General features: G+C 31.3%; 1 protein-coding gene and 1 long non-coding RNA gene across 2 annotated transcripts in view; one reads left to right on the top strand and one right to left on the bottom strand.

Moving 5' to 3' along the window:
- The window catches only part of LOC148274564 (CD320 antigen-like), a 125,469-nt gene extending 116,827 nt beyond the window's left edge, over positions 1–8,642 (top strand). The window contains exon 4 of the mRNA XM_088236940.1: positions 8,046–8,642. Coding sequence (XP_088093066.1) covers positions 8,046–8,215 — 170 coding nt within the window. The 3' untranslated portion in view covers positions 8,216–8,642. The remainder of the gene's footprint in view (positions 1–8,045) is intronic.
- A 4,296-nt stretch (positions 8,643–12,938) lies between these two features.
- Positions 12,939–13,548, bottom strand: LOC148274563 (uncharacterized). Its single transcript, XR_015824275.1, has 2 exons — positions 13,451–13,548; positions 12,939–13,005 (listed from the first exon to the last, which is right to left on the bottom strand). It is a non-coding gene; the product is annotated as an uncharacterized LOC148274563 (long non-coding RNA).
- Between the last annotated feature and the right edge of the window lies 1 nt (position 13,549).

Raw genomic sequence — 13,549 nt, 5'->3', positions numbered from 1 at the left:
CCTCATCGTAATGACTACCTTTGAGGTCTCTCTCTTGAGTAAAGAAAAGAAATAGAATTCACTAGGCGCAAGATCGAAAAAACAAGGAGGGTGTGGAATCGGTTCAAACTTCGGGTTTCGCGAGCCTCTTCAGTTGCGCGCGAGGTGAGTGGACGAATGTTGTCATGTTGCAAAATTATTGGCGCCAGGCCGTTTCTAACACGACAGACTCGACGTCGGAGGTGTTTTAGAATATTAAAACGACGATTAATCTCAGGAAGAGTCACTTTTCCAGCAATTAAAAATTCGATAAAAGACCGAAGTTTAACTTGCGTTGACATAGCCCTAGAACACGTCTCCATACTTCGGCTTCTCAAAATACACTTAATGAACGCAACGCCCTCAAACCTGCGCATGCGTATAAAGGGGGAATGTTACTTCCACGTGCCACCTGATGCGCTTCTGAAGGTCATTCTGTTCGCTATTTACAAATATGTGGGCATTAGTTTTCAGCCTACCCTTGTAGAATAGATGATTTTTCTGAAAAATGCGGGCATGGTTTATGTTGATTTTAAAGTAAATAAGTATAAATACATTGCGCATCGCGTGGAGTGATCAGATTGTTTGTAAAATATAAAACCTACTGAAAGAAAATTCGCTTCCGTAAGATCTTCTATTTAAATATGCCCGAGAAGGGGGAAGACTTCATGACATCTACACAACTACAACCACATAGAATAAAAAGGAATAAAAAGGAATAAATAATACGCGACGCATAGAACTTCCGGCTGATGTAAATTGAAGACCTCGTTCTGAAAACATCAAATGTCCAAAATTATCCAAAACGATATTATTGGATTTTATTATTCTCTGCCTACGAGTCCATGCAATCGTTCATTCCAAATATTTTAAAGAAAATCGTAGGTACCTCAAATTAACTGTTAAAAATACGATGTTTTTGTGAAAACAGCAATTGTCCACATCAATTTGTATGAATGAACCAAAATATCATTAATAATTAATCAATGCGTGTCTGCCACTATCTAGCGCCACTATCACTGATTGTTTAAAAGTTCAAAGGTGTCCTGGATATTCTTTTATATAGATTTTTAGCAGTGTTTATTGAATATTTTTACAAATCTAAATATGGAGAGTTCAACTACTATACAAGTTTTTGAAAAACCGCGATTTTTATTTGAACTATTCATAATAATGTTGGTTTAGTTTGTATTAAAAACTACAAAGGTCACGCTAAAGCTAGGGTTTCCTAGGACAGCGGTGCCCGTATTTTAACGGCCGTAGTGAACGGTGATGTATTGGACAGCCGTCGTAACGTCGACTAGAGAGTGGTTTCCTAGGGAAACTGTGTTAAATGGTGTTGATAACACCGTTTCTCTAGGAAACCACACTCTAGTCACCGTTACGACGGCTGTCCACTGCATCACCGTTCACTACGGCCGTTAAAATACGGGCACCGCTGTCCTAGGAAACCCTTGCTTAAGATGTTATTTAATATCTAAATATGCATATAATATTCACTACATTTCTGTACAGTGCACTCAAAGTATATTTATGTTTTTTTTTTTATTTAACGATTTTATTTAGACAGGCGCCGTGGCGCAGTTGGTTAGACGTTCAACTGTGAAACTGGCGTCGCGAGTTCGATTCCCGCCAGTTGCAAGAAAAAAATCCAAGAAATATTTTTTTCTCAATTAGTCTGGGTGTTGTGGTGAATTTTTCATTACCTCCTTCCATATCCCTTCTATCTCCCACCTGCTGACAAGCCTCAAAATAGAGGCTTAGCGAGTTATTCCTTTAAAAACAAAAATCATTAGTAAAACTGTAGTCTGCAGTAGAAATTGCAACAAATTATGTTTTTTTTTTTTTTTTAATTTATAATTTCATATTTAAATATAATTGACGATTCCAACTAATGTTTTTCACGACTGTATAATACTTTTTGTTGACATACCAATGAACAGATTAAAAATATCTACGAGTATTTAAAAATATCGTACTAGAGAGTTAAATCAAATAATAATAAGGAGGGATGAAAAGGATTAGAAAAGATTAGTATAAAAGATGAGGATAAAATAGGAAAAAGGAAGGATTCTGTTTAGCAGATTATCTTTAAAATGCCTATAAAGAATATAGACAGGAGAATAACGTGATAGTGATACATATTTAATTAAAGTAAATCTAATAACAAATAAAAAAATGATAATGTTTTGAATCAAATATATCAAGGCAGAAACAAATTTCGTTATATTCTGTGCAGCTATGGTTAATGAAGGAATTTTAAGGGAAGTTATTGGATGTACGGGATTGTTAAAAAGTCCGACTTGTCTGGTAAATCTGGTACGGCAGTTTAGGTTAATGTTTTCCAATAGATAGAGAAACTTTCAATTATATTATTCAAGATCTTGAATAAGAAGCAGATGTCAGAAACAATTCTTCATTTGGCGAGAGAAGTCAGATTATGGAAAGAGGAAGATCCATCATACGAATCGAACGTTACACGTGCTTTACGGTTGAGAACTTTTAAGAATTTATTTTGGATTAGATCTAATTGATTTATGTAGGTAAGGTATTGGGGATTCCAGACGACAAAACCAAATTCAAGGTAGCCTCGAACGTAGAAGTTATACAAAGTTTTAAGAGAAGCTGTATTTTTAATGACTTTGTGTTGCGTATGGTAAAGCCCAAGTTTCTGTAAGCCTTGCTATTAATTAATTAACAAAATTGCACAGTTTAGGGAACCAGATAAATCGTATTGACATTTTTCACACTAGCCAAATCATGTTTAAACTTGCTATTTATTTTTTTATTTATTCATATTTTTTGCTTACAAACAATAATTAATAATAAAAATAATGTGACCTCATTGGGGTTTCCCGTGCCGAGGACACTTAACAATATATTTTTTTAAAATTACATTTGAGAATAAACAAAGAAGACTAACTTAAAAAGACGAAGATAATTAACAAATATTTAGACAGTTTAAAAAACAGGGTATTTATGTACATCTATATTATTTATATTACAAAACACACAATGAAAATAACAAAAACCTAACATAAGCTATACACTTGTGTAGCAGTTGATTCAATATTGGTTTGGGGGAAAGAGACAATCCATTTTACTTCTACCTAGCTCCACTATCCATTTTTTTATAGCCTTTTTAAACATTTTCTCGTTACTAATTGTTTTAATAGATAGTGGAAGTAGGTTATAGATTTTAATTGAATAATGCTCAAAATCCCTTTGTCCGAAAGTGGTTTTAGTTTGTATTTGTTTAAGTTGTCTATGTGTTGAGGATCTAGTGATTATATTATTAAAGACATAGTTTAGGGTTCTGCTAAATATTAATGTTAATTTGTAAAAAGAGAAAAATAAATGGTAAATATATATGTATTAAGTAGAGTTTTGATTTATATAGTTTTTTAAAATTATTTTTTTATACTTATTTTTTTAATAAGGTTCGTAATGTTATTGTAATAATTTTTGTGAGCCTCTGAGCTCTTAGCACCAGACAGTTTGTATTATGCCTAGGGCATTCAATATACATGCATTGCAACAATACCAACAAATAAAGAATTTATGATATTTGCTATTTTTAATTTACTGCATTATCTTTATTAAAAAAAAAAAGTATGTTATGTATAATGTATCGCATAGTATCATAATATAATACAATGTATAAAACAACTGTGTAATATGAATAACTTTATTGTTTTTGTAGCATTTTATAATTTTGTAATATAACACTGTTATGTTTTTTTTTTAAATTTTATTTTTATTTATTAATTTTTATTTTTTACAAATTACATATCAATGAAATACATATTAATAGAAAAATAGTAAACAAAAAATCCCACAAAGGCATGGCCGTGGGTATACAAGAAAATGTTAATGAATTTTGCTCCTATAGTAAATAATGGAGAGTTATAATATTTTTGTAAAACATAAGAAAGAAAAAATAAAATATTCTGTAAAAGATAATATGGTATTTTTTTTACAGTAATGAAAAAAGGAAATAAAAAGTATTTAAAAAAACACAAAAATATTTCTTATTATTAGGGCAACAAAATAAATCATTGAAAAAACAGTTCATATCTTTAGTTTGAATCCAGGATAGTGCATGTTTTTTAAAAGGAGGAATATTTTGAAAGTTTGGAATCAATGAAAGATTATCAGTAAAAAAAGAATATGCATGTCTCTGTGCGAGCCTCGTTTTACAACGTGGTATTTCTAACACACGATTCCTTCTTTGACTTGATCTATTTGAATTACTTGTAAATGGATTTTGGTTCTAAAATATATATTTTAAACATTGAAAACAATATATTTGTCTTAGATCTAAAAGTTTAGCTTCTTGGAACAATTGGAAAGAGGGAAAAGTGCGATTTTTGTGAAGCATTATTTAACGTATTTATGTTTATAAAGGGCATTTTTGACGTGAACACTGATTTTTTTTAAATACACTTTCGTTTTTGACATTTGAGGTTTTTAAACCGTGGTCTTCAATTGTAAATAACTTCCGCTCTTAGAAAGAATCTCATTTGACTTGGCAACGGTTTCCACTACCGTATGTGGAAATACGCTCTCATCTCTACTGTAGCTAGAATCAGACACAAAGGAATGTTATGTCGAGTACTTTAAGTGAAGACTGCACTAACGCAGTACGTAAATAGTAAATAGTGTTTAATTTAGCAGGTAAAGCCGTTTTAGAAAGCTATTTGTTTAGCTATGCCAAGAGGCATTGAAACAAAAGTGACGTAATATTTTTATTACATAAATAAAGTACGAGTGGTACTTAAATTAACAATTTCGAATAACCAGTGACCGGGTTCATCGCCTTTGAGACTAGTTTATTTATTAAATATATTTTTTTTATGATAATATTAAATTTATTCATATAAAATCAATAAGGATAAATAATTTACTAATAATCATAGAAACCATTTAAAAACCACCCTATTTTTCTGTAGAAGTTTGATAGATTAGTTAGAAAATAAGAAAAAGCACCTGGGTCTTGATTACAATGGGAAGTTAACAGAGTTATCTTCGACTGTCTATAAAGAAAAACCGATATTTATGTACGAAAATGAGTATATTTGCATGAACATTTAAAGTATCTTCGTCGGTAATCTATAATTGAACATGTTTAGAAGAAAAAATAGTATGCATATTCTGCTTTTCTATAAAATTGAAGATAAATGTTAACTTCCCATTGTAATCGGGGTCCTGGGCCTCGATGCAGTCGACGCGACGTAATGGGAAGGTAACAGAGTTACTTTCAATTCAATTGTCTATAAAATGGCATCTTTATTTTTCACTAAAATTTGTGCCGAATTTCGCGGACGATAAGACGCATCCCAATTTTTGGTTGATTTTCAGAGTAAAAAAGTGCGTCTTAAGGTCCGAAAAAACGGTATATTTTGATGAAAAATTGTATTTTCATCGGTAACTTGTAATTAGACATGTTTTAAAAGCAATTTTACATAAACGTTTAATTTCTTTAAAATTTTTTCGTTAAATTTGATTTTACTTAATAGGCTTTGAAGATAATTTTGTTAACTTCCTAAAGTAATACTTGCCTTGACCGGCAAATAAAAAGAACCCAGTTTTGTGTCTTACGGGCGGTAGTTATTTTTTGTCGATAGTAATAGTATTTTTTACCATTTTAAACATAGTTTTTTTCACAAATTGAGTACGTACATGTAAATAATAATTTTATTTTTAAATGTATGCATTCGTAAATTCATACTAACTAAATTGAATTTCTCTCGAATGCTTTGTGCTCGAGTCTTGTAGAATGTTATCTAAGTGTCCAATTGCAAAATCGCAAAATGAACCTCTAGAGCTACTTTTGAAAAATAAACGTTCCATAAAAATACTAAGAATACAACAATAAGAAACTTTTACAATTTACGTGCATGAAAAGGAGAAAGGAATATTACCACCAACTTTATTACAAATACAAAACTTAGTCGTGATCGGAAGATTGCCACGTTCATACTCCATTTTGTATACGAGTATTTACTCGTACTTATTTAAGTAAAAAATATTTTTGAATTGCAGTATAAAGAATAATATTTTGATTAAACGGTTATTTCTTTTACACCAGTTAGTTAAATTATCAATATTTTGTGTATGTCCAATCGTTTCGAGACAATGCTGGATTTTTATCCCCAGGAAGTTATCAAGCTGGGGTCACTTACTCGGCCCGAATCGGCAACAAAATACGTTGAAACCGATGACGACCGAGTGGCTCAGCGAGAACAAGGCTATACCTCAAATATCTGCACTATAGGCGGTAGACACTAGCTTTATCCAGCGACGATCTCCAAAACCTCGATTATGATCGGAAGATAAAGACGTCATACCTTGACGGCATAGTTGAAGATAAATTCTCTCTAGCGATTACGAAGATACACTACCGACCCCCCACCTCCAAGTTTCGGATAGGTACATCGATATGAAACAAGGGAAAACGTACGTCACGGTACACATATCTACGCACTGAAATGACAAAGCTCCAGTATGACGTCATATTTGAAGATTAAAGTCTCCCGACCGACTACTAAGATACACCACCGATCCCCCCACCATCAAGTTTTGATGTAAGTACATCGTTTATACAGACGGGTCTAGAACTTCTCGATACATTTATCTACACATTAAAAGTGACGAAAATTTTTCTTCGCCGAGAATTTTTTCCTTTAGTTACGGTTTACTTAATTTTTTATCGTTTTGAGGTTGGCACTTTTTTTCTTAAAAGTAATAATAATAAATAATTCGAAAAATGTACCAGACATATTTTGAATTGTTTTAAAAATAAATATTACATCGGAACATGTTATATATATACATCACTCGTATATATGAAAAGTGGCATGGTTGCTCGGATTACAAAGGGGTAATTATTCTTATTTTGAAATAGAGCAATCTCTTAATCTGTCTTCATTAGAGAGACGTAGAACTGAGATGGACCTTATATGCATTTTCAAAATACTTAATGCTTTAAGTGATGTCCCATCTCTGTTGCAATCAATTTCTTTTCATGTTCCCAACCGTGTCACCAGAAGTCATAATCTGCTATTTATAAAATCTTCTAAGAGCAACTTTGGTTTTTATGCCCCAATGTCCAGAATGTGTAGATTAGTCAATTCATCACACGACTTGGAATTTTTTGGGATAGATCTTCCGGCTTTTCGTAGATCTCTTCGCGACTAAACAGTGTGGGATGAAGTTGGATTGGCATGGTTTAGCTCAAAGTTTTTGGTCTTCCGTTTTTTTGAATGTATTGTTTTGCCCTTGTTTGTCTTTGCTAAATAGTTTTATGTTCTTTTTGTTCAGTTTCTTGCATTTATGTTTCTTCATGTAACTGTTGTAATTGGCTTAGGCCGTATGTATATAATAAATAAATAAATATACATCAACTTATATACGACATATAATTTTTTACAGGAAATATATAAACTCTTGATGGAGTATCCACTCTCTTATTTTACTCTTGCTACATCTAATATTAAATTTAAGGTCAGTTATAAATTAATTAGAAATATAAGGTACGATGTAATTTAAAGCTCTACCAACTACCAACATGTTTCGCCTATTTAATTCTGAACTATCCTAAACGCCCATTTTTCGAAATACTTTTCATACAGAATACGATTCTCTGTGAAATTCCCTTCCTTTCTGTATAATCTTTATTGCTAAATATGCAATGCTTTTAAGTTCTTCAATTTCCGTTTATCCTAAATGCCAAGCATTCAAAATAATTCATCCAAACTATCCTAAACCCGTAGAATACTCTTGAAAGGCAGCTATATTTTGAATTCTTCACATGATTTTTTCGCTTTTAACAATTTTACAATAACATGACATTTACAAGACTTTGGAATGTGCCGTTTGTTATGCCGAAAAATCGCTGTCATGAATTTTTATGTTTTGGCGTTCAGGAAAGTTCATAATTGAATCGACGATTGATCACAAATTTTAGGGATCACTAAATCATCATCGTCGTGGCAGGAATAACATTTTTTTAAATTTTGCTTCAGCTCCTCCGGAGTGCGATCCCGGTCAGCTGTCGTGCGGGCAGTACGTATGGAACAAGACGTACTGCATCCCTCCGCATTACCGTTGTGACATGACAGTGGATTGTGTGGATGGCACAGACGAAGCCGACTGCAGTAAGTACATTTTACAATTATTTGCCAACTTCGATTAACGCTATTATAGAACAATCTACCTGTGTCCCTATTTCCAAAGTTCAGCTTGCTTTGTTTTGATATAGGTATTCACAAAAAAATGTATATTGATTACTGTATTTAAAAAAAATCTAATAATATTGTTTTCTTATTATTGATAATGATACATGTTTTCTTTCTATTACAATCCACTTTTATATATTTAGTTAATGTTATAACTGTATTTAAAAAAAAAAGAGACTAGACTAGTTAAGATCGGGTTGTAGTCCTGTGGCTAGTGTCTCGGACTCACGGACCAAAGGTCAGTGGTTCGAATCCCACTATACCCCAACTCGATTCCCCTTTTCTAATAGTGAGTTATGTACAACTCGTTGAAAATGGCCCTCAAAATTAAATATTTGGGTAAATCATAAGAACGATAATATTTCTTTAAAAAAAATAAAAAAATAGTTATATTATTTCGAATACGAATAAGAGGAAAAAAGTATTCGAAATTAAAAGAAAAACAAATAATAATTATACAGTAATACTAAATAAATTAGAATGCTGTTTTTACTCGGGTTCAAACAATTTATTTAAATTTATCACATATTCGTTTTATTGTTTTTAGTACATTGGAGAGATTGTTAAATATTTTTTTTATTTTGAAAACAACACTTTTTTGACCATGACTTGTGTGAAATTAAGTGATTTATTAATCTCGAATTCGTTTTTTTTTTCTTATTTGTAAATTTGTATAATTGAATTTATTTTGTAAATAGGTGTCTACCTATACTGTATGAACTTGAAATCATTTATACAGATTTTCCATATTCAATATACAGGGTTTCTTTAAAATTACTTTGATAATTAATATTTGTACTATTTTAACAGGGTTTAATATATGTGAATAGCTGTAACGAAAAACATAACATTTCCAAAATGTTATTCATACCCTTCTTTGGAACTGTTTTATGATGGCCCTTTCAAAAGGACCAGATATATTATGGTAATATTTTCAAAGGTAGTTTTAAGGGGAGAAAGTACAACAGCAAAAAATAAGTACAAAGGTAAACAAAAAATGTAACCTCAAAATGGCCAAGATGATATTATTTGGAAATGGGGAACAGACGAACAAGATGCATTTAAGGATATTTTTTAATGATTTATGTGCCTCCTTTAATAAGCCATAAAATGAGACACTCAGTTAATTTTTGATAAAAACCGGACAAGATGAATAAAAAAAAATGGGAGACTCTTGTACTTATAAGTTACAATACTTTCTTTTTATAATAATATGTATGTTTTGTTTACGCGATTAAAAAAAAAAACTAAATATTGGCGTAAACATTTATACTAAAAGTAATTAAGTTTGATAGATATTAAATCAAGATGACGTTTTTGAGGAAGTAATATGAATGTTTGGGCATTTACAGGACTTGAGACCTTCTATTGCCAGGTTTATGCGATTACTTTACGCACTGTTCAATTTAACAATCTATGCGTATTTTTACTTAATCTATATAGAAATAATGAGTGGTATTTAAAAAGTAAGTCATATTAAAATTTAAAGCATTAATTGCCTTAGTGATCAAACATTTTGATAAAAATGTAAGTAATTATTTGTATCTAGCCATTTATTGGCTTTTCTTTGTCTACCATCTTCGTTAAGACATTTATTACACTAACATGCAAACCCCACTTTACACCTTCACCATAGTAGTTGCACAAAAATATAAAACCAACGTGCTGATACGACTCGTGCAAAAGCTTAAAAAATTCTAGAAAGAAGCAAACGCCAACGTACAAGATTCAACAATGTTTAATTCTGTTGATACAGGAGTTAAAACCGTACATACAAAGCTTAAAAGTAAATAATATGGAAATATTACACATTAGGAAGTAATTTCAGTATATTTCAATATAGCCCATTATATATACGATGTCGCATTGTAATAATCATCCTCTATACCTAGTAAATTCATATTCCTTTCCTCTCATTTTTTTTTACAATTGCTCCCGCAAGATTATTGAAAAAAACATATAGTCAGTTCTTGTTGGTGTCAGTTTTCAATAGCGTGTGTTCTATCAGAATGTTGGTTTTATATTTTTGTTCAAATATGTTGAAGGTGTATAGTGGGATTTGCATATTAGTTTTATTATTGTCCTTACGAAAAGATGGGTACGTCTGAAAACCGATAAAAATAAAAAAGTCAGTATGTGATTATCTACGAATATATACTAACATTGGTTTTAAATAAATATGTATATTTTACGTGGAAACTTCGTTTATTTCGGATTTCGGATTCAAATGTGAATCCCGTTATTCAGTTTTAATTAACTTTGTAGAAAATTGGTCAAATGCTCGTCAAAGGGTTTGACGAATTAAGCCTTAATTTAGTAGACTGATCCAATCACTACTCCGTCAGTCTATCAAATCACTGAAGTTCACTGTATAAGGTATTTTTACTAAAATAATGCCGTTTGATGTTTTTGTTCAAAATATGACTATTTTATTAAAATAAGCATTTGCGTTTTTATGATTTACCCATAATGTACACTGCATTTTCATTCAACATTTTCTTGTAATATGCTATGGACTATTTTTCTCTTTTCGCATAAAATGTCCAGAGTACTCTAGTTTTGTTTTCATAGTTGTTTTTACTATTTTTCTTTCTTTTTCACTCTTCTTAATACTTCTTGGTAGTGACTCTGCTACCCATGATATTTTAAGCATTATTCTATATCACCACATTTTGACTGCTTTTTTATGTGTGCTAGCTTAGGCGAGAGTCCAGCTTTCGGCGCCTCAAGAGAAGTACTGAAAATATATAGCATCGCGCAATTCGCATACACAGATTGAGGTTATAATAAAGTATCGCTTATCGTATCATAAAGTATTGGTTGCCATCTCTATCCTAACTTTGATCTCCAGAGAGTGATCCCACTGATCATTGAGCCAGCACCGATATTAAATTAGATATGTTTTCCTTTTGCTACAAGAAATCTTATTGTAATTCTCAAAAGTTAAATAATTAACGATCGAATCGTAAAATCACGAGTATTTTATGATCCAACAAATAAAAAGATCCGTAACTACATTTGCAACCAATAAAACGAATCTTCGGAAAGTCGGGAATAACATAGTGTTTTTATGATAATTTTAGGAGCAAAAATGCAAATAAACCCACATTTTTATGATCATGTAAGACTAAAAAAACTATTTTTAGTTCATTGGATAAGAAAACGTAAATATTGTGTTACAAGGGACATTAAACGTATTATCTAATTATAATTATATATATATATCTGTGGTGCTTGACGACTTCGAACTTTGGTTTTATAGTAGATAATAAATGGTATGTTTTATTTTTTAACGATAATTTAATAATTTCACATTAAATAATGTGATTTTACATGAGAGCGGTTCCTTTTTTTATTGACGCTTTATGTCACAACTCGATAAATATAAAAGTATACACTTTGATTATAGTTATATATATATATATATATATATTTATATATTTACATACGAAATAAATATGTGTGTGTGTGTATTTGTACCATAGAGGATAAAACACGGGATTCCACTTTTTGTCGTTTTGAAGTTAAAAATGCTGAAATTATCGCAATAAGCTATCTAATAAAAAATGGAAAATAAATATTTAGCCAAATATGTTAGTTTTATAAATTTCTGTAAAAGGCAGATTTGCCGTTTATGTTAATAAAAATAAAATAAAATATGTAAATAAATCGTAGAATTCCACTTTCTAATATGTACTATGTACTTTAATTATCAAAATTATTTTACATTGAAAGTGTTTTACATATTGAAATTATCTTATTTGGCTCAAAAGTTATGATGTTTTGTGAATCACACAATCACAAAATCTTCTTTCCTGAACAGCTCATTCGGCATTTTTTAAAGGTACAGATATAAAAATACGCATGTATTTATTTTTTCAACCCTGAAATATAAAGCGTTTATAAAATCTTTTCAAGATCAAATGTAAAAAAAGTTAATGTCGCATTTTTCGCAGATCCGTTTATGATCACGACGAAATGTCTCGTCCTCCATTTTCGACAGGCTGCGCCAACGGATTGATCCTAATGTAAATGGGGCGGACCAATCTGAATGTAAATAGACATTATTCCATTTGGCCGTTTATTTTGTAAAAGTGCTCAATAGTTACCCTTGTGTTTTTGCTCTCTGGTTTCTGTATGCGGGTTTGACCGCTGGAATAACATTAACCGCAGTCTGGCGCAGATTATAACCGACCAAAATATAGCGTGCGTGTAATACTGGTGATAAAAAAATATATATTTTTTAGTTTGTTAGCGTGCTAGTAAAAAAAAACATATTAAATTCGCTATTGTTTAATACTATTAATATTTCGGAAAGGTATTTGAAAATCTCAACCCTTTCGATGATTTGTTTGAGAGAGTCGAAGGATTTCAAGCATCAAGGCACGAAATGTTCCACAATACATGGGTTTTAGCAATATTGTTAAATCCAGTATGCGGAGTTCTTATTTAGCTTATCTACAGTGACCTGAAGATCGTATAACTAAATCCAAAAAATATGTATATTTGGTCAAGAAAACCGGGGGAAAAAAAGCTGGACGAGCCTGACTATTGGTTAGACATCAGTAGACTTTTCGTTTCATTTGAGGACATCACGTTCTGCTTCCCGTTATCATTGATGAAAGATACTACCTCAAAAGTGGTTTACCTCAACAAAGATAAGTCATTCTGACTTATTACGGAATATAGATGCGCATTAGATCCTCACCAAAGCTTCGATATCGCGGCTCCAGGATGTCTTTCGATGCTAAAAAAAGGGCAATACATAAACAAATGGGGAAAACAAATGGGGAAAACAAATGGGTTTTCGTCATCACATGGATAACCATTTTTTTCAGCATTTACATATTTCCCAAATAGCTGTATTTCATATGTTTCATCGTTAGGCGCCACCTGCCACGTGCTCATCCGTTGTCTAATATTGATTTACTACTACGGTTTTCTTTATTAATGCATTCGAATTATGATTCTTATAACATTTCATACTCAAGTCACATTACTAACAATACTATTACACTACCAACATATATCTAATAGCGATTACATGTATTTTTTAGTATCATTAGCACGTGAAATTAATTATCTTGGAATGTGTTAACAAAAAGGCGGACTGTAAATGAAAAACTAATTTCATTTAGTTTTGTGATTGGGAAATATTTGAGAAAGGATAGGAACATGGAATGGATACCTACCTTTAATATGATCTGAATGTTCTTCAATATCTGGAACTGGATGACAGAATGAACTATAAAATATAACAATATTTTCCACGACGCGCGACGATTCCAACA

This window comes from Micrasema longulum, unplaced genomic scaffold (genome assembly GCF_059751315.1).
Source record: "Micrasema longulum isolate JH-2025_06_02 unplaced genomic scaffold, ASM5975131v1 h1tg001621l, whole genome shotgun sequence".
Taxonomy (NCBI): domain Eukaryota; kingdom Metazoa; phylum Arthropoda; class Insecta; order Trichoptera; family Brachycentridae; genus Micrasema; species Micrasema longulum.
Note: the sequence above shows the minus strand (reverse complement) of the source record. Positions and strands in the feature narration are given on the sequence as shown.